The sequence below is a fragment of the Ceratotherium simum genome, chromosome 36 (assembly GCF_057802395.1).
Source record: "Ceratotherium simum simum isolate JZ-2026a chromosome 36, ASM5780239v1, whole genome shotgun sequence".
Classification (NCBI taxonomy): Eukaryota; Metazoa; Chordata; class Mammalia; order Perissodactyla; family Rhinocerotidae; genus Ceratotherium; species Ceratotherium simum.
The window spans coordinates 1,019,539-1,041,473 of NC_141935.1; the positions used below are offsets into that span (position 1 = coordinate 1,019,539).

General features: G+C 42.9%; 1 protein-coding gene across 8 annotated transcripts in view; it reads right to left on the reverse strand.

The window, feature by feature from the left end:
* The window catches only part of PPP1R12B (protein phosphatase 1 regulatory subunit 12B), a 222,809-nt gene that overhangs the window by 131,405 nt on the left and 69,469 nt on the right, over window positions 1-21,935 (reverse strand). For 5 of the 8 annotated variants that reach the window (XM_087424264.1, XM_087424263.1, XM_087424265.1 and 2 more), the window contains exons 4-12: window positions 21,771-21,930; window positions 20,318-20,462; window positions 19,195-19,269; window positions 16,747-16,826; window positions 15,913-16,052; window positions 10,386-10,504; window positions 7,620-7,823; window positions 6,515-6,597; window positions 4,961-5,086 (exon numbers count right to left, since the gene is read on the reverse strand). In XM_087424264.1, the coding sequence (XP_087280390.1) occupies window positions 4,961-5,086; window positions 6,515-6,597; window positions 7,620-7,823; window positions 10,386-10,504; window positions 15,913-16,052; window positions 16,747-16,826; window positions 19,195-19,269; window positions 20,318-20,462; window positions 21,771-21,930 (1,132 nt within the window). Of the gene's footprint in view, window positions 1-2,353; window positions 2,534-4,399; window positions 4,441-4,960; window positions 5,087-6,514; window positions 6,598-7,619; window positions 7,824-8,121; window positions 8,249-10,385; window positions 10,505-15,912; window positions 16,053-16,746; window positions 16,827-19,194; window positions 19,270-20,317; window positions 20,463-21,770; window positions 21,931-21,935 lie in introns of those variants that run through there. The other 3 variants (XM_014794118.2, XM_087424268.1, XM_087424269.1) reach the window with 3 other exon arrangements.

The window sequence follows — 21,935 nt, forward strand, 5'->3', positions numbered from 1 at the left end:
ATGGCCAGAGAAGCAGCGCGTCGGTGCGCGCCCGGGATCCGAACCCGGGTCACCAGCAGTGGAGCGCGCTCACTTAACCACCAAGCCACGGGGCCGGCCCCTGATAATATATTTTGGTCTCTGTAATTTCTTATGTTGTAGAAATGCCAAGGAGTTTATTTTATTAAATTATAGAAAAGGACTTTACTATTATTTGAAATGCGTTATAATTTACAGGTAGATTGTTAGGAGCAGAACAGGAGAAGCTCCAAAGCAGGATCAGAGGCTCCAGAATCACCTGGGGCTGAGTTTAAGCCCACTTGGCCTCTCTGATCGCTTTACCTGTAAAATGGGGATAATGATAACTTAAAACGCAGGGTCTTACGGTGATTAAATAAAATAATGTATGCAGAACACTTGCTAACGTGCCCAGAATAAAATATAAACTCAGTGGAAACAAAATAGTGAACTAGGGGCTGGCCCGGTGGCATAATGGTTAAGTTTGAGTGCTCTGCTTCAGCAGCCTGGGGTTCATGAGTTCAGATCCCAGGCGAGGACCTACATACCGCTCATCAAGCCATGCTGTGGCGGCGTCCCACATACAAAGTAGAGGAAGATGGGCATGGATGTTAGTTCAGGGACAATCTTCTTCACCAAAAAAAATAGTGAAATAGACAAGAGCTCTGAAATGGACAAATGTAGGTTCAAATCCTGCCTCGGTTCCTCACTAGCTTATGTGACTTTGCAAAGAGGATTAAGTTTTTGGTCTCAGTCTCCTCATCTATAAAGGGAGAATAAAGTATCATACCCTGGAGGGCTCTTTATAAGACTATAAATAATATATGTGTGCCTGAGACAGCTAGTTATCTAACCCATATTCATCTTCCTTACTAACAGAACCTGTGTATCAAGGGCAGCAATGTACCTAGTTAAAAATCCACATTTTCCCAAGTCTCCCTGGCTGCTAGAGGTAGTCACTGAGACATAAGCAGAAAATTAGTGCTTTTGGGAAAATTCTCAGTTCAGAGGTATTCCCTCTGTGCACTTCCCCTTTTCTTTCTTCTTCCTGCCTAGAATGCAACCATGATGGCTAGCGCTCCAGCAGCTATTCTGGACCATGAGACAACCCATGGAAATGGAAGCCATGATCTAAGGATTGTGAAGCAGAAAGACAGAAGGAATCTGGATCCTTTAGTGACTTTGGAGCTGTGTGCCAGCCCTGCCTATTTCTGGACCTTCTTAAGTGAGAGAAAAAAATAAACCCTTATCATATTTAAGCCCTATTATTTGGATTTACTGTTATGTGTGAGTAGACCAAATCCCAATGTAATTTTTGTACAGTACCTAACCCAAGCCTGGCACATAATGGGGTTCAACAAAGGGTAGTTGTTATTATTCTTCCCCAGGTCCAGCTCTTAATAATCAAGTCACTTCTCTGTGTTTCAGTTTCTCCATCTATGCGGATAACATTTACTACATAATTATACAGTATTAACAGTTCATCATAAGCCTATCCCTCCTGGCCCAATCAATGATCACCATTCATTGTGGGGAAAGAAATCTAGTAAACTGACAAATATCAATCAAGCACCACCTTCAAAGGTGCTTGTGCAGCAACACTATCATCATTAATGTTTTTCATCTTCTTTGTGTCAGTTGTAGAAACAAGACCCAAAAAAGGAGTCCTTTTGCCATACCCCAAAGTAAAACGGTCTCTGACCAGACATAAAGGATTAAAACCCACAGTGAAAACCACAGCTGAAGTTCTGCTTCACAACGACACACTGCCCAGGCTGCCCTTAGATGAACTAGAAACCAAGAAGACAGCGTCCCAGGAACAAAGCTCAGACAAATACAAACCTCCTCCTTCCCACAGTGTTCTCAGCAAAACACTCTCAGTGGCTGGAAACATTCACAAGGCTACAGGAGTCTCTTGGAACAAGAGTTAGCTTTCCTTCTGATTTGGTTTGTATGCCATCTTCCGAAAAGACTAAACAGAAGAGATTCCTAACTCATAATTACTGGAAAATTAATCTAAGTGAAATATGGGGACATTTTTAATATGTGATTTACCACAACCGTATGACCCTTAAGTTGTAATCACAACTGGTAAGGCTATTAAGAGATGAAAGCAGTCACGTTATGTTGATGCCTGAACACCAAGTACAAAGACACACACCCTCTGACTTTTCAACAAGCAACTGTTGAGTGGCTAATATAAGTCAAAGCAAAAGCACGCTCTTACTGTGGACATTTTCACAGGAATTCAAACTTGCTTCCGCAGTGACAAAATCTCTTTGGCTTAAATCTCTTCTGTGTATCCAGAGGCATTAGCTTTGACGAACGTGACTCGAATGGCCCCACGCAGCCTTACCTGCCATGGTGTACGGATGCAGAAGTGTTTGCACTGACTGGTGCAGGGCAGGAAGAGGCAGGCTGCCACCTGCTGCCCCGAGAGGTAGATGAACCAATGGTAATGGGTGAGGTAGCAGATGAATTGCGACTGGCTGAAATGTAGGGACTTGTGGGGTCACTACTTCTACCAAATGACGCACTGCAAAACAGCACACAGTCACTTTGTTCAGGACATGCTGCTCACCCACCATTTCCCAGCACCACCTTCCCACCCAGATTGTGCACTTAAAAGGAATGCAGACCAAAGAGAGGGTATGACAACTGGGAAGTGGAGGGACCAACCCCAGCCAGAGCTGGGTCATGGCAGCAAGCAGGCATCTGTCAATCATCCCACAGAGTGAAGGAACGTGAAGGAGGAGAGACGATATGCAACAAGAGAAAGCAGCAGAGTAGACAGATGAAGAGAGTAGAGGCTGAGAAGGGGTATAATAGGAATAGAATAATTTTATTAGAAAAAATAATTCCCAACAAACCCCAAGGCAAAAAATCATGCAACCCCAAATGTCTACTTGATAGAGAAGCAGCACTGCAGAAGCTAAAGTAGGACTGAGAATCTGGAGAGGTCTGGAGCAGAGATTTAAAATTAAAGAGTGGAGAAGAGTAAAGAAGCTCTGTAGAAAAGATGTGTTTGAGAACCACAGTTACTTAGCTTAAAGCAAAAATGCCTTTGGGAAAATTTACAGTTTCAGTTTAGAAAGTAATACTGCATGGCCAACAGAAGACAACTTTCTGTTTCAACTCAAGACACGTAAGGACTGTCTCAACTGCAGCAAAAAATTCTGGGGTCAGAATTTGAAAAAGACTTCTTGACTCTAATAGTAATGAGACACTTGAGGGGGTGACCAAAAAAAGCTAGGAAGCCTTCTTTGGAAAAGATGTGTTTTACTGGGCCACATGAAATGACTGTCGGCCTAAAGACAAGAGATGAACTAGGAGTGTAAAGTGTGCTGAGGCTGGCATAGCCCGAGGATGACAAACGTCTACTCACACTCTCCTCTTTAAATAGTGATGGTGTATGGTCCTTCCTTTTGAAAAGATCATAAAATAAGATTTTGTAAAATCAAAAAGTGCTTTAGAGTTAGAGAAGAAGAGCTTTGGAAATCCAAAGCATGAAGCGAGCCGTAGATCTTCTCTCAGAAAGTGCTCACATAAGCAGGCATGCTTCCACACTCACTAGAGGCAGGCCTTCTCTGTTCACCACAATTATGCCAAACCACACCTATCAGACCAGAGGCTACTCACTCAACCCAACTGCTGATGATGTGGATCGTGAAAATCAACAACCCCACCACAAAATAACAACGTGCCTGAAAATTAGATGTCAGCTTTCTCTCTTTCCTAGATCTAGAACATTACTTTCTTAGGAAAGTTTTCTTGGCCTTGGATCCAACCATAAGCAGTAATGATGTATCTAGAGAGACGAAGGCCTTAGCCTTGAAGACAAACAGGTGCTGGCCTCATCAAGCCAAGAACACTGAGCTTGTAGATGAAGCTTCAGTGAGACCCTGAACTGTCCTTGTGTATACTCGTATACTTTCAAAGCTGAGTCCTTTCTTACAGGATGAAGCTGCAGAACTGAAGAACATTAAAAGGCTGTTTGTTTTATAGCTAACTAGCTGAGAAGATTCTTCCAGTGTTGACATTAACTAGTTGAGAAGATTCTTCCAATCATGTGGAAATAAGTTTTAATCCCAAACACACAGTCTGTAGCTAAAGCCAGTGTCTAAGTAGCCACCCAATCGTCTAAAAACCTAACGAGGAGGGCTGTGGCAGGAAGAGGCAGCCAGAGGGTCAAGGAAGTGGAGGTGAAGAAAGAATTCAAAGAAAGCAATGAGAATCAGATTCTTCCACATCAGCAGCAAAGTTCAAATCAAAATCCGAATTAGTATATCTTACAGCTTAATGGCTCTGGCAAGAGTGCTTTGCTTGCTGGCTGGTACATGGCAAAGAAAATAATTGCAGAAAAGGGAATACAGATGAGAAGAGGGGAAGGAAACCCATGTACCTTCTCTGCACCAAACTTGCGAGTTTCACATCTTGATGGATCTGAGGGCCATTAAAGTCATAAGAAAAAAAAAAACTCAAGTCCCTAAATTAACAGGCTTCAATATGAAACTTCTTTAATGCAATACAAAACTGTCCCCATGTCCCACCCCATCACCACCCTGTAGGGTCCCTCCCTCCTCCCCTGAAAAAATATAACTTGAGAACTACTCCAGTTTTAGAAAAAGGAGAGCTAGCCACTGGATAAGGGTGAGTTAAATTCAGTCCTGCTCAGAGATTACTAGAAGTCACTTCTGGTTGAAGAGTTAATAGGACTGAGAGGATGGAGTATCAATTCAGATCTGTCTGTGGTAAGAATTTGGAATTAGCTTAGTTTAATTCAGTTAAGAAATTAATTTCAATTTAAAATTAGTCAAGATGTTACTCCCAAGAAATCTAAAAGTAATTCATTTTTTGATTCATTTTTGTGGTGCTAATTGGACATAAATGGCATGCAATTATTACCCATATACCCATGGCCAGACTGAAGGAAAATCATCTCCCAGCCCTTTGGACCTGGTACCTTTTCAAATAGGTTGATACGTAGGTGGAAGGAGCAATTGTCTGTGGAGTGTCATTTCCCCTTGCTTCATCCCTCCATAGCTGCCGGGTATAGGAGCCGCTCCGCACTAGATTTACAGCTGATTCTCTGTAGAGGCATGAAAGGAAAACAAAACATTGATGCCTACCACAGCTTTTGTCCATGATACAATGCAAACAGAGAGAGAAGAGTCAGATAGGCAAGCTGCAATATGGCTAAAGAAATAGACACATTTTTCAAGTGATTCTCTGTTTTATATACCTGTTTTCTGTATAGATGGAGGATGAGAGGTATTACTGTCTTCTTTATCAACTTCAAAGCCAACTATCTTCAATACGTACCAATCCTTATGTCAAAGGTCTCTAACCCTTTTATAATGAAAAGTCACTTTTGTTTCTCTTCTACAAAGCTTTGCAAATCAGTCTGTGGAAGTAGGTTGCTCATAAGAAAGCAGGGACAGGGGTGGTGAGGAAGATAAGGAAGTGTCATCAGGAAAGAAGTTACTACAGAAGAGGAAAGAGGAGGAGGACTTGGTGGAAGCCTCTTTAGCATTATAAATGAAAAGGCATCCAGGAGAGGGCTGCAGTAGGATTTCTGATCCACAGTTGTTAACTCAGTGTCTTTGCTACAAAAGCTAAGGGTCTCCATGTTTCACGAGCTCCTTTAGAGCAGTCCTTTTTTTTTTTTTTTAAAGATTTTATTTATTTTATTTTTCCCCCCAAAGCCCCAGCAGATAGTTGCATGTCATAGCTGCACATCCTTCTAGTTGCTGTATGTGGGACTCGGCCTCAGGATGGACGGAGAAGTGGTGCCTCGATGCGCACCCGGGATCCGAACCCGGGCCGCCAGCATTGCAGTGTGCGCACTTAACCACCAAGCCACAGGGCCGGCCCATAGAGCAGTCCTTCTTAAACTTCAATTTACATTTGAATTACCTAGGGAATTTTATTAAAATGCAGATTCTAATTCAGCAGGTCTGGGGTGGGGCCCGAGATTGTGCACTTCTAACATGCTTCCAGGTGATACCAATGTGGCTGGTTGGAGGACCAGACCTTGAGAACCAAGGTTCTAGATCAGGTTCTGCTCTGAGATGTGGCAATACTTCAAAATCCCCATCTTCATTTTAACTGATAAGGAAGACTTGAAATTTTATCTACTTACAAATTAAAAGTTGATGAATTCAATTCAATGACACCATTTTTAGTTTACTACGGGGTAGGCCCTGTGCTAGGCACTAGGGGTACTTGAGAGACCAGACAGAGGTAGACCCTGCCAGTACAGAGCCTGCCGGTGGAAGAGAAGGCATCCATACTCAGAAGGGTCAGGGGAGACTTGTTACAGACAGTAACGAGAACCTGAAGGGCCAAGAACCGGCAAAGCAAGGGAGTAAGGGCTGGGAGGTGTTCTGAGCAGAAGGAACGAACAATCCATACTGTGCTAAGGACACCTGTGGGAAGACGGCAGCAGAGGACTTGCCAAGAGGTCACTATGCCCAGCAGAGTTAAAGAGGACCGCCTTGGCCTGTATTAGGATCACCTGTTCTCCTTCTCTTCAATGTCACTTGTGTTGCTGAGCCTTCGGGGTGCGAGTGAGTTAAGATAGCTTCTGTTTTCTCGGTCCTGTAAAATCAGAACAGGTAAAGCACAGGGAAGGTGTGTAAACCATTTTGGGTAAAAAAGCAGAACTTCATACACCTACAGAATCTTATCTCTGTATTCAACACCAATTTCAGTCTGAGCGGGATTACAAAGGGTCAGCTTTCAAAGGCTTCTTCCTAACTTTCCTCCATTAAAAACCAATATGTAGGAAAACAATTCTCATGGGAAAAGCAAAGACAATTAAATAAGGAAAAAGACCACACAAGTTACACACGCAGCAGCCCTGCCAAGAGAGGGAGGCTTTGAAAAGCCACAAACAGAAAGCTCCACTCTCAAGTTCTTATGAAATAAGCCTCATTTCTTCCCCAGCCTACCTCTTCCTTGAAATGCAGCTTCATGTACAACAAACATGCTGCACAGTTAAACCCACCCGTATGCTCACCCCCTTGAGAAGTCTCCCGAAAGGCAGCACTGAGCGAGGAAACTACGACTGCGAGAAGACCTGGCCCCAAGAAGAGCATCAAGTGAGCCCAATAAAATCTAGAACCCAGAGTGAAGAAATGAAAATATACTCATCTTGGATGAATACGCAGATGAGCTCTTGGGAAATTAGCCTGATCATATGTCTACTAACGAAAAAATGAGACATGTAAAATTTATTTTCTAAGTGCTAATTTGCCTGAGCTTCATTAGGGTTGAAAGCCCACCTCAGGGACTTTGCTTCTAAGCATCAAAAGAATCAATTACTGGTATTGGTTTGGAGGAAGTCTTTTAGGCCACATCTAAATTTTCATGCTTCTGACTCAGCTTTCTGCCCTAGGTAAGGAAGGCAGGAGGAACGAACATAAGGTACGCCAAAAAGAAAAGGGTTTTTTCTTCTTTGGCCAAGAAAATAATATCAAGCAAATAGCTACTTGACTAAACTATCAATGTGCCTGTCTCCTTTTAAAGACTTTGTACTTCTAGAATCAAATTAGGGACTAGATAATATTTTCCTTTGTTCCCAACACTGAATTTTCACGAAGGAAACTGCCCAACCGCACCTTATCCTTGCTGTCCAGCAGAGTGGAGATCCGAGGGCTGGATGATGAGCGGTAGACGGAAGAGCCTCGGTCCCTTAGGGCCTCCGTGGAACCGGCCACCTCACTCAGCATGTTGTGGCTGCCAGTTTTTCTGAGTCCTAGCCTCCATGAAGAAGGAGATTCATCTTTGGGCTCTTCCGGCTTGTTAAAAAGGCTGGAGGAGAACTATGAGGAAGAAGCAAATAAAAGAAAGGAAAAAGAAAGGTGCTGATGATTGTTTTCAGCCTATTTGCCTTTTCCGCACTTAACTAAGTCACTTCAGTGAGGCAACGTAAGGAGAAGAAACACGTGGCAGGCTTTCTGCCAATGCTCCCTTCCTCACCTGGCAGGCGTGAACAACCTCAGGGCTCCCTCTGTCCCTGAGACAGAGATAGCCTCAGATTCTCATCACAGTACTCCTACCTGATGGAGCTGCTCTGGGAAATCAGACACTATTGGCTCCCACTATGCAGCAAGTACTGACCCAGGACACCAGAAGATCTGAGTTCTAGCAGAGCATCTTCTCCTGACTCACGGGTAACTGCAAATAGGACACTTCACTTCTCTAGTCTCAACATGCTCCTCTGTAAAATGGTGACAATGAGCTCAATTCCTCCTTATAATCTGTGGAGACTGGAGAACACAAGATGAGTCCATTTATAAATATGTTTTAAGGGACTGTGATAAGACGGGTAAGCTGATTTAGGTATTAAGTACACTTAAGTATTAGTATTTTTACTCGTATTAAAACACTAAATAATAATCCTAAATAATGAAAATACTAAAGGCCACCCCACTCAGATTCTAACTGCTTCTTTCAAGAAAATAGTTTATTTGATCTAGGGCAGTCGTTCCAAGTGTTTCAGATTTCACCTAGCAGCAAATTAAAAAAGAAAAAAATGATAGGAGTCATAGAGTTGCCACCTTTTTAATTTGCCAAGAGAGAACAACTTTCAAAAACTGGTTATTTCCATCACTACCATTTGATTAAAAAAAGAAACAAATGTCAACATTAGAAAAGAAAGCTTTATGGAAAGCTTACATTGTCTGTAATTATCTCATTTTGCCATAAACCACAGAAAACATCATAGACTACTGTCAGCCCAGAGACCAGTATGCGGTACAACTGATCTTTATAACAACAGCCAACAGTCTCTTCTTGGGGGACCTCTGGGGAACCCCCCCCCTCTGCAGGACCTCTGCAAGAAGGCTCTGGTCTTTCTCCAGACACCAGGCCACCTTTACTGCCTGGTGTGGTGAAAAGGCAGCAGAAACATAAATCACTTGTCTCCAACTCACACTCTGATTTTCTCTTGTACTCAGTCATCTGAATGTATGTACTTAGGTCCTCTTTCCAGCTTTAGAGGCTCAATCAAGTTAGCTCTTTACAAGCCACCTGATTCTGAGAGGAAAAAGGTCTTTCTCAGCATTGTTTCAGCAAAGTGGAATAAGTATATGTGTATGTTGTATTTTTCTTTTAAAAAGAACGAAGCCTAGTCACGCCCAGGAGCAGTGGGAGTATGTGAGGTACAACTAAATGACAGGATGACGAGTGAGGACGGCATTCCACCTGAAACCTCCCTAATGATTCACAGTGACGCTCCCAGAAGTAAATAAGCAGCCAGGCCTTTGCTTCCTCATTTCCACAATGACACCATAATCCCATCTTTTCAACTCCTGAGGTTCTAAGAAGGCCAGTAAGTGAATATCTGTAAAACCACAGAGCTTTTTCAACAGCTTCATTCTAAAGAACTCAGCTTAACTCTTAACCTCAAAACTAATTTTACACTCTGTAGAGCAGGGTCATCATTCAGCTCTGTCTCACTGACTAGGAGCTTATAGCTTGCCACAGATCTGGGCAAAGCTGCAGGAGGAGGTGCCTCTGGTATTTCAACAAGTTCTTTCTATCCCTGCTCTCTATTCATCATAAACTATAGACTTTACTTATGCAAGTAAATTTGAAACAAGAAGTAAAAAAAGGAGAGTGGTCATCAAAACAATTAATGCTGGATGCCAGATATCTTCCTAGCCCAATCTGAGCTGTACACAGACTTACCTTAACTTCAGATATGAAGAAAATAGGCAACTGACAAAAGCTTTTTGGTTCCAGACTACTATATCCTATGTTATCTGAACACAGTGTAGCCAACCTTGTTTGGTGATGGTTTTATAGTTTTGTGGGCAATGTTAGGGATGCAATGTTTGTGTCCCCCTTCCCTAAATTCATATGTTGAAGCCCTAACCCCCAATGTGACTATATTTGGAGATAAGGTGGCTGTCTGCAAGCCAGGAAGAGAGTCCTCACCAGGAACTGAATCAGCTGGCACCTTGATCTTGGACTTCCTAGCCTCCAGAATTGTGAGAAATAAATTTCTATTGTTTAGGGCCGGCCCTGTGGCTTGGTGGTTAAGTGCGCGTGCTGCGATGCTGGCGGCCCGGGTTCGGATCCCGGGTGCGCATCGAGGCACCACTTCTCTGTCCAGCCTGAGGCCGAGTCCCACATACAGCAACTAGAAGGGTGTGCAGCTGTGACATACAACTATCTACTGGGGTTTTGGGGGCAAAAAATAAATAAAATCTTTAAAAAAAAAAAAAAAAAATTTCTATTGTTTAAAGGCACCCAGCCTGTGGTATTTTGTTATGCATCCTGAGCAGACTAGGACAGGCAAGAATGTGTCTTCAAGGCCTTTCTCATTGTTACTGCAGTAGGGGGAAATATAATATCCAAATGAATTCCAAAGTACTTACTCTTCTGGCCGAAGAGGTGGAGAAGGTATTCTGAGCTGGTGCTGGTGTCTGCTCCATGGTACTTCTCTTGCTTTCAGAGTTGGAATGGTTGACAATGGCTTCTGGCTTTTTATCTGTTACTTAAGACAAGACAAGCAACAAGTGCAAGTATGAAAATCTTATCTCTGTGTGTGCATGGACTTTTCTGCTAACAGGAAAGGTTTACTCATTATCAAGACAGATTATTAGGGTTATGTGATGCCTGGACTCAAACTAAGATGCCATAAGAAAATAAACTCAGTGCTACTCCTTTCTTGGTAGGCTCCAGCTCCAATTCCCAGACATATAACTGAAAACTTTTTCCACATGATATATCATCTATAAAATTCATTAGTAAGTACATATTAAGAATCTACTCTGTTTTAGGGGGTTGGGCAGGAAAAACTAGAAAAAGTGTAAGATAGATTTCTAGGTAATTACAATCAAGAAGAGATAACATGTATAGTAGTAGTAGTAGCAGTATAAGATCATATGTAAATTAGGTGCTAAATTGGTTGATTCAGATTAACAAGTACTTTAGGAGTTCAGAGAAGAGGCAAAACCTCTGAGAGAGAGAACAATAAGGAAAGATGCCATGGAGGAAGCTGGAAGACAAATATCAATTGGCAGGAGGAAGAAAGGGCATGAGTAATGGCTCAGAAATCAGAATATACACATGTTGGTCAGTGAAGTGGCAGACCTAATTTAAGTAATGAGTATTCTTGGGGTTACAATAGAAAACAAAGGTAGAAAGGATTACAGAGGATATTGCAAGTTAAGCTACAGAACTACAGCGTTTATGTACCCTGGAAACAGAGCTCCAGAGTAATCTACCCACCAATTATGTGACAATTTTAAGCCACATCCCATCTGTGTAACACCGGGCAAGTTACCATATATGAACCTCTGTTTTCTCATTGATTAGTCAAGGATTTTAATTCTTACCTTATGAGTTGCTATAAAGATTAGAGCTAATGTTTTTAAATTTCACAGCTCAATGTCTGGCCATAGTAAGTCCCTAGTAAATAGTTTATTATTATTAATGTTATTATTTTTGTGGTTATTGTGAATATTCAAGGCACTCTTTAAATACTATCTGAATATCTCTATCTCCAAGAAATCTACCTCAATAGCCAAATGTGACAAATTATTACAGTAAAAACTCCCCTGAATCTATACCCTTGTGTGGTGGCCTCTCATACTGACTCTCGGCTTCACAATGTGACTTTCCATGGCCACTGGGACATTAGCAAATATGACTCAAGCAGAGGCTTGGAAAGTGCTTGCACATAGAGCCTTGCCCTCTCTGACCACTTCTGGAATCTGGCTGCCATGTGAAGAGGCAGGGGCTAGCCTGCTTGGCCCACTTGCCCCAGACATCCTAGCCAACCACCAGAAAGGTGAATCAGGCCACCCAGGACCAGCTATCTCCCAGCTGACTTACCAACTGACCACAAACACACGAGTGAGCCCAGCATTACCATATGAAGGAGAGAACAGCCATCCCAGCAGAGCCCTTCCCAAATTGCCAAACCACAGAATTGGGTGCACATAGTAGTTTTAAGCACCACTAAGTTTTGGGATGGTTTGTAACGCAGTAATAGTTAACTAATACACCAAATGTTCAAGTCAAATAAATAAAAGAAAGGGAAAAAATAGAAATCCAAATCAAACTGCTTACATTTACCTCAAAATTAATTAGTATTCTTTACAACTACATTTATATATAAGACACATGAAAACTGTCATTTTTTGAGGTTGTATCTGTGGATCTTTAAAAACAACATAATTGCATTCAATAAACACTTATTCAGTACACACATGTCAGGCATCATGTGGAAAGGTTCAGACATAATCCACTTCCTCATTTTCTCCCCACACATATTCACGGAACATCCCCCTGTACAAGCCCCTGTGCTAGGCACTACAGAGCCACAAAGAGACGCAAGAACATAACACATTCCAGTGCTTCCGAAACTCGCTGGTGGGGGAAGAACAGAGATGAGAAAAAAACAAAAATAACACTAAGTATTATAAGTAATATAAAAGTGGTTCAAACAAATAGCTAGAGGAGTCAGAGGAGGGAAGGAAAACTTGTACCTATGATGATAAAGCTTCATAAGGGAAGTTGATTTGAGCTGAGCTTTGAAACGCAAGAAAAACTTCAACTGGCAGTAACGTGTAGGGACGTGTGCTGGAAGCGCCTGGCTCCTGCGTACACCAGGCCACCGACACTGCTCTCTGAGATCACCACCACCTCCCAATCGCTGTAGCACCCTTGTTCTCTCCCCTCTCACTCCTGCCCCGGCTCTTCTGATGCAGAAATACAGATCCTGGTTTTCCTCAACCTCTCTGACCACACCTTCTTTGCCTCCTTCATGACTCCACTTCACTTCCTAAACACAGTAGCCCCAAGATTCTTTGCTATACCTCTTTTCCCTACAATCTCTCCCTTGGGAATCTCGTCCTTTTCCACAGCTTCAGCTTTCACTTCCTAGGTAGGTCATTTCCTTCTGCCCCTGCAACTCTGAGGAGTCCCAGATCAAAGCCAGGATCTCATGGGGCCCCGTGGTGTAGCGGTTAAGTGCGCGCGCTCCACTACTGGAGGCCTGGGTTCGGATCCTGGGTGTGCACCGAGGCACCCCTTGTCAGGCCGTGCTGTGGTGGCGTCCCATATAAAGTGGAGGAAGGTAGGCACAGATGTTAGCCCAGAGCCAGTCTGCCTCAGCAAAAAGAGGAGGATTGGCATGGATGTCAGCTCAGGGCTGATCTTCCTCACACACACAAAAAAAGTCAGGATCTCAGGCATGCCACTTGCCAGCTATGAAACCTAATCTGCCCAACCTCCTACAGTTGTAAAAGGTGACGATAAGAATACATACCTCAGAGTGTGGCTGTAAGGATTAAATAAAAATGTTTAAGGGTGTTGCAAAGTAAAAAGCACTATACAAATGTAGTGTTATTATAATCTCCCAAACTAAATATAATCTTTCTTCCTGGTGAACTCTGCTGACTGCATTTATCTCTCTCATGTGACTTGTTTTATTCATGTATATGCCTTCCTGTTCCCCTCTGTCCCCTGGATACAGTCAACAAAAACATTTAATGAATGTGAATGCCTGTCATGTGTCAGGCATTGTGCTGAGACCTGGGAGTACAATGATAAACCTGGAGCTCCCAGCCAAAATGATGAGTGCTACAACAGAGATAAGAATGCAGTGCCAGAAGGATACTACTAGGGGAGCATTTACCATGGGGTGGAAGAACAGTGAAGTGGTCCATTCCTTTTCAGCTTCTTGTATAGAAAAACCTAAGAAAGACTTCTTCGATCTGATAGATTCTATAGCTTCTAACAGAAACCTTTCCATAAGCACTTGATGGCCAGAAATGAAGTCTAAGGCACAAATAAATATTGAGGGTAGGAGAGCTCAGGGCCTGCTTGGGGAAATTAAGTAATCCAGCTTGGCTGGCATACGTCCGTACCTACGGAGAGCACTGGGAAGGCCAGGCTGTGTGGTTGGGGATAGATGGAGCGGGGAAGATGGGGTGCTGCACGATGGAAGGGTGCTGGGGGTGTTTCACTCCACAGCAGCATTGAGGTGGGCTGCGGTAACAGGAGACCTGAGGTGAGGCACAGACCACGAAGCAACTGCAGTAGACCCAGCAGCTCCCTCCCTTTCTTCCAGTACCTTGGTAGCTAAAAAAGTGATCTGCATAGAGCAAGCCCAGATATTAATTCCAAATAATACTTGAAGCCTAAACCTAATCCTAACTACTCAATAAACAATACAAGTATTAAAAAGACAGACATTTCTTTTTTTTTTTTTTAAGATTTTATTTATTTATTTTTCCCCCAAAGCCCCAGTAGATAGTTGTATGTCGTAGTTGCACATCCATTCTAGTTGCTGTATGTGGGACGCGGCCTCAGCATGGCCGGAGAAGCGGTGTGTCGGTGCTCGCCCGGGATCCGAACCCGGGTCGCCAGCAGCGGAGCGCGCGCACTTAACCGCTAAGCCACGGGGCCGGCCAAAGACAGACATTTCTAAATTTTGATAGATACTACCCTGGCATTCCCAGAGCAAGGTGTGCCTGCTTAACAATAGAAATTCAAATCTCGGTGAATAAAAGGTCACCTCCCTCACTACAAACTTAGCTGGTGCCCATCTTCTCTATAGAACTGATGGTCTCTAACTTCCACTGGTGACATTCAATGAGCCTCAGAGATTGAGACACGTTTCTTCGAGTCCCATAACTGAGAGAAACCACATCAGCAAACCAGACCTCACCAGGAGCTGGGGCCTAGATGACAGAAAGAGCTAATACCCTCATTATGGGCAGGCAGCAATGGCAGGGTTCCAAGGAAAACACAGACCTCATTATAAAGCAAATGCGTACCCTTTCCTGTAACTTGGTCTTGTAGCTGGAAACACTCATCTTCTTGTGGACTCGAAACTGGAGGGATAATATGCCAGTGAACGCAGGACATATGTACTATAAAATCTTAGTTTATCATTAACTTCCAATTGTCCACGAGAACTATTCTGTTGCAGGAGAACCCCTATTCAGTTTTACCTAATCAGGTAAAACCAGTATCTCTTTTCTCAGTGTGTGCCTGACTATGTATCAAAACCTACGGGTTATTTTATAGCTTGATGGTCTGACCACTCAGCACTTCACTCCCACTGTTAGAGTTCCAGTCTTGCCATATAATAAACTTAAGAAGCTTCATGTGATGTAAATATCATCAGTAAGAGTCATAAAGATAAATATGATTTTGTTCCGTCTTCAACCCCTGCTTCAGGAATTGAAGGAGCTTCACATAATAAGAAGGAAAAATAAAACGATTTTGGGATTCTGTTTAGGGAATCAGATAAACCTGAGAACTAAATGCAAATTTTCACCAGTTGGTTACATGTACTTGACCAAAAGTGCCTCTGCAAGATCTCACCTTCCCTGCCTCTCGGCATACTGAATTTTTGGAATCTGGTGTCTACACCCTACCAACCCAAGGTCAGAGCAGCTGGGTTCCTTACACAAGAATTCTTTGTGCATGTTATCCTATGGCTACAGAGGAACTGGTAAACATATTCTAACATAGCTCACAGCTTTTACAACCAAGTTTTCACCAGCAATTTGCTAGCCTATCTTTGAAAACTAAACTTGAAGTTCTTTTTTTTTTTTTTTTTTTAAAGATTTTATTTATTTTATTTTTCCCCCCAAAGCCCCAGTGGATAGTTGTATGTCGTAGCTGCACATCCTTCTAGTTGCTGTATGTGGGACTCGGCCTCAGGATGAACGGAGAAGCGGTGCCTCGATGCGCACCCGGGATCCGAACCCGGGCCACCAGCATCGCAGCGCGCGCACTTAACCACCAAGCCACAGGGCCAGCCCCTAAACTTGAAGTTCTTTTAGGAGCCCTCTGAGGCTTGCCTGCCTCGCTCTCTGACAAGCAGGGATCTCCTCACACTATGGGAATGGAGGATCTTTGATATGAACATCTTTGCATTACCTGCCTCCTTCTCAGTTTCTGACTCCGAAGCTTCATCTTCACCTTCCTCTTCCTCTGAGCTGGAGCTGCTGGATTCTTTGTTTTCTTCCTCCATTTCTTGGGACTTACATGTCTCTTCCTCATAGAGCATCTTCTCTTTGCTAAATTAAAGATGACAATCTGAGTGTAATTCAGAAATGACAAACCATTTCCTAACTTCACTGACAATCAGGTATAAGGAGAACGAGTCTATAAACTTCTATGTAGAAACAACAACAGAAATATATTCAAATCCTTCTTTATATCTGCATTCTTCTGAATCCTTGGGTTTTTACAGACTAAGGTTCAGTATTTGACTTCAGAGTATGACTTAAGTAGATCTAGCCTGTTCAACACACAGAAAGAAAGGAGGGTTATGAATCTTGATGATGATGGAGCAGGTAAATATTCAAAAAAATCATTTAACAAATGTTTACTGAGTGCTCACTACATACTAGGAATCATGCCAGGTACTGTTGTGGTGGTAAGCAAAACAGACATGGTCCCTGAGCTCACAGAACTTACAGTTAGGGAAGCAGCTGGGACTAAGAAGCCCAAAGCTAGGAAAAAAGTAATGCTGTACATGGTCTCAAGCTAATTTCTAAGTTTAAAACAGGTTCACTCATCCTCAGTGTCTCCCCGCATATCAATGCTACCTCCTTGCACCTCAAACATTCCTAATGTTTAAAGATCATTTAAACTAAAATCAAACACAGAGTTCCGTTACCATATAAATTCTCAAGCTAAGTATGCCATACACATATGCACCCACACACAGCAGAGCTCATCACATTTCTCAAGCCCCAAATATCTTACTTCTTGAAGAGTCCACTCTGCAACTTGCTATTCAGGTCTGACTCAATGAGCTTATTCCGTGTCTCTTTTTCACTCAGAAGCTGGAAATTGAGAAAACAGAGAAAAGGGAAGAAGATGACTATTGGTAAAAACTCAGCAATGACAAGAACTCAAAATAGTACTGTCATTCCGAAGACAGGACCAAAACCACAAGGAGAGGAAAGAACTGGGAAAAGAGAAACACAGCAGCTGGGTCTCCTTAGAAGATAATGACAGAGAAAACCCTCATCCAAGGTAGAAGAGAGAAACCATGGTGTTAGAGCTTCAAGAAAACTGCCCCCATCAAATATCCAAACCCAATCTTCCAAAAAAGCACAGCCTCTGAAGGATAAAAGCCAGAAGGTACTCTGAAAGAATTCTTCATGATCCATGTACTGAACTAAGTGGGCAATAGTTCTGAAGAAAAAGCAGGTACCCAATGGGAAATAAGCCCTTGGAAAAAACTGTCTGGTATTTACATATATATTCTAGACAAAATGTATGTATATCCCTGGACCCTAAAGTTATGCAGGGGGCAGAGATAAGCACTATGCCTAGTAGTGTAGAAATGTTATTTACTGAAGACATTATTTATGTTCAAAAGCGGAACCACGCTGGGTAAAGGATACACGGGAACTCTCTATACTATTTTTGCAACTTCTATGTGAGCCTAAAAATTATTTCAGGGGGCTGGCTTGGTGGCATAGTGGTTAAGTTCGCGTGTTCTGCTTTGGAGGCCCAGGGTTCGTGGGTTGGGATGCTGGGCATGGACCTATGCACCACTCATCAAGCCATGCTGTGGAGGCGTCTCACATAGAAAACAGAGGAAGATGGGCACAGATGTTAGCTCAGAGACAATCTCCCTCAAGTAAAAAGAGGAAGTTGGGCCACAGATGTTAGCTCAGGACCAATCTTCCTCACCAAAAAAAAAATAAATAAATAAAATAAAAATTATTTCAGAATAAAAAGTTTAAAAAACAACAAAAACTTAACTATGCAAAGTGTACATCTTATATTAGTAAGGCTGTTGCTGCTAAATAACAGCACCAAGGGGCCGGCCTGGTGGCGTAGTGGTTAGGTTTGCCCACTCTGCATCTGGAGGCCCGGGGTTCGCAGGTTCAGAATCTGGGCGCGGATCAACACGCCGCTTGTCAGGCCCTGCTGTGGCAGTGTCCCATATACAGTAGAGGAAGATGGGCACAGATGTTAGCCCAGGGCCAATCTTCCTCAGCAAAAAGAGGAGGATTGGCAACGGATGTTAGTTCAGGGCTAATTTTCCTCCCCCCGCCCCCCCCAGCCAAAAAAAAAATAACAGCACCAATACTGTACTTGGAAAGCCCTCACTTTTAGTGATTCCAATTGCTCATCAGAGAAAACAGAAAGAACTACAGGTTGCATTTTCTGAGCTTTATATATGCACCTTTTCCACTGAGCCTTGAAGTCACCAGCATCTTTACTTTACCACTCCAGACATGAGGCTGAACACACGTGAGGTTAAATATAGTTGATGTCTCATCACTGAACTATATGGTTCTTTCACTCAGAACTGCTCTAAGTTTCTTACATTTGTCCTAAACTTGAGTTAACATGCCCTGAGCCAGAGCCCACGCAAAGGAAAACACAGAGAAAAGCTAGTGATTTTGTTCTGTCCCACCCTGTTCAAACAGGAAATTCTCAAGCACTTAATATGACTGGCCTTTATTCTCCTCACCCAAATCACTCATTCCTCTTATAAGTAGAAAATGTAAATCATTCACTGATGATCTGGGTGGGTTCTTCCATCCTGCAGTCTGCACACGGGTACCATGCTCATGTGGTCCTCCTAGGTAGCACTAAGCAGAACAGCATGTGCAACCAAACAATGAAAGATTTAGAAGGAGGACGAGGGAGAGGAGGATTGAATTCCGGAGAGCTGACGAATCTGGAATAAGTATGAATCACTGACCAAATACTGTCCATCGCCAAATGACAGTTTTAGTTTCGTGGGCTTGTTTGCTTTTTGAGAAAGAAATATATTCCTCTCCGTAATCAATTTACTTTAAATAAAGATGTCCTTTTAGTCAATAAGGAAAAAAAAAGTGATGAGATGTCTTCTACCCTGGTACTCCCTGTTTGGAAAAAACTCTGATTTAAACACAGCACATTCATTTTCTAGAACTCAAGGGTAATTATTAGTTTGTTGGTGTTGTTCTTTTTAACCTTCAGCTGCTCCTAGGCTATCTTATAATTAGTAAACTCTAACAACAATGGCTTTGGGATATTTTCTTCTAACAGATTGTTGATGGTCCCTGACGGGAACAATTATCATCTCTGGAATGCAGATACATCCATCTCAGCTCTCAGCAGACAGAACTAAGGCAAGTGACTGAGATACCTGGTGTGAATCGCAAACTGCAACAAAAGCTTTAAAAGCATCAACCCAAGACTCACCACATTCTGCTTCTTCTGGAGCATCTCCAGGTGCTCCACAAGACCCTCATCGGCCACATCAAATGGTGTCTGGCCCTAGCAGAGAAAAGGGCACCATGACCAGGAGGAAACAGAAGTAGTGATCACGTGACCCTATCAGAGACCTATTCGAGAGTCACTCTACGCTTCTGACCCCAACAACAGCGGCTTCCCTAACTAATCGACTCCATGTTGTGATCATGCCTTCAGAGATCACAGAGGAAACAACAAGAGACAGCAAATCCTTTAAATATAGAGCTTTATAGTCTGTAAAACAGTACTGAGGAAATCACATCATTTCTAATGCTTATTGCCTCTTGGCAAATAATCAACTGAAATCTCTACTTGCACCTGTTCTAAAATGGTCTTAATTGCTACGATAAATTCAACAAGGGGCTCTTAGAAGCCTCAGAAGGAGGTCCAGGGCACATGTGCACTAAGGACTAAGCCACAGGAATCATCTCCCTTTAGGTGGGAGAGAGGTCTCTCTTTAGGAAACATCAGCACAGTTAAGGACCCTAACCCATAATCTCAGAACGAACCCTGGGTCCAGGTGCAACATGAGGCAGATAAGAACATCTACTAATTAAGCAGCACATCTCCAGATTCCTAGACAATCAGGAGAGGCAGGGACAGGAGTTCAGGGCTTCTACGTTGCTTCAAGGGAGGCTGAATAACACATGCAGCCAAACTCAAGGAACTTTGTCATTATAACATTTTTTAATGACTGGATGCAAATAGAGCTTAGCTACTAAAAGTCTTTGAATTCAAAAAGAAATAAAATCTGTCATACCTCACCACAGACAGTGGCCTTAGGTTTCCCCTATGTTCATTTTTGCCAAGGGCAAATATCTTCTTTCATGTTTGTTTTAGGGGCTTCAACACAAATAGAATCAGAAGGCTAGGTGAGTGGAGTTCTATCTGACATAGCAAACATCTCTGTGTTGATAATGGGGCAAGGGGTCGGGGGCAGGGCACGGGAAGCAGAACCACAGCTCCCAGTGATGTATATTTTCCTGGATGTTTAACAGAGACTTTAAGCCTTTTGTTCTTAGAGACCCAGCCACCAATCTCATTGCACTTTTAGAAGGTCAGGCTTACTAACCAGTTTGTTCCTGATATCCATGTTGCAGAGTGCTTCTGCCAGGATGGAGCAAGCCTCCTTCACTCCCCAGTGTGCAGCAGCATGGAGGGGAGTCCACCCATCATGATCCTGAACATTGAGTTCATAGCCAGCCTGAATTAAAAGTCTAAGAAGAAAACCACAAACAAAACATTTCTATCCTTTATATCACAGTTTTCTGCCAAATAAACTATCACATAATTGATATTTCACATTTTGGCTCTGAACCACCAGGGTCCTGTGATTACTTCTGCTCTCTAAGGCACAGTTCAGGTTTCATAGCTACTACACTGAGAACCAATCATAGATAATATTTATCAACCCTCTCCAAAAGGTCATATGGTATTTCCTAGGCACATCCATATTACACCATATAACAGAAGTGTTTGAAAAGGTGTGTACCTGAGGTTAACCAAAGCCTTATTCAATTAGCAAATCACACAACTCAATTACAAGGTGTGTGTCCCATCTTCCAGTGCAGGGAGGAAGTACACAGAACATGACAACTCAGTTCTCTTCAGGGCACTTTACTTACTAGCTTTCCAGTTGGTCTTTGCAGGACACGTGTTTACTGCAGACTCTCATACCTCCAACCCCACAGAAGTACCTTCAGGTGCTTCTTGCCAACTCTAAAGCTATAATCTAACTGTGTGCAAGGAACAGGAAAGGTACAACTCCTGAGGCCCCAAACGGCACTGGGCTGAATGAGGTTACCTCTATCGTGGGCCTCCAGACACCTTCCAAGAAGTGAGCAGAGTATGAATGTCACTCTCAGGTGGAAACGGTGTCCCAACACACATGCCACATCTACTAGAAACCCCATATTAAGTGGAATACGAAGCATGAGAAGAGTTTGGTGACAACTACACATTCAACACTCTTACCAATCCACGTATTGGGAAAGCCTGTCAACACTGAGCACCAAGAGCTACCTAGAGCGTGTGTAGATGTTAGGAAAGACACAACACGTAGAGTAGCAGGATCGAAACCCCTCATATAAGTTTGACTACCTTACTCTAGCTGGACTCTGTACATTCAAGACCTATATCATTAATCTAATGAGTCCAAAGAAATTATCTATGTCCAAAGAGGGCCAAAATGACCACAGGTCTGTCCTGTATTACATGTCACAAGAGGAGGAGGTTGCATGGATATTAATGATAAATCATAGAGCTGGAAGAGATCATGCAAGGTCACCTACTAGGCTAGTCTAGCTCAAATCTGTTTCACATCATACATGTCAGTGAGAAGCTAGAGGGGTGGTAGGAGGGAGGGAGACCATCCATGGATGAATATCAGCAAAATATAAGAAAAGACTGCATGATCACAGAGGAAAACAACAACAAAAGAAACACACCGTAATTGAGACTATAATTCACCCCCCTCCTCCAAAACCCAGTTGAACAAACTCCTGATTGATGTAAATGGACAATACCTGAGGACCTCAGAGTAGCCCTTGGCAGCAGCCACATGGAGGGCTGTGGCCCCTGAGCGAGCCTGCCTCACATCCTCTATTTTCCCACTGTTGAGCCACTGGCGGGCATCCTGCAACATCTGTTGTTCCTCTTCTTTTCTTGACTGCTCTAGGTCAACTCCTACA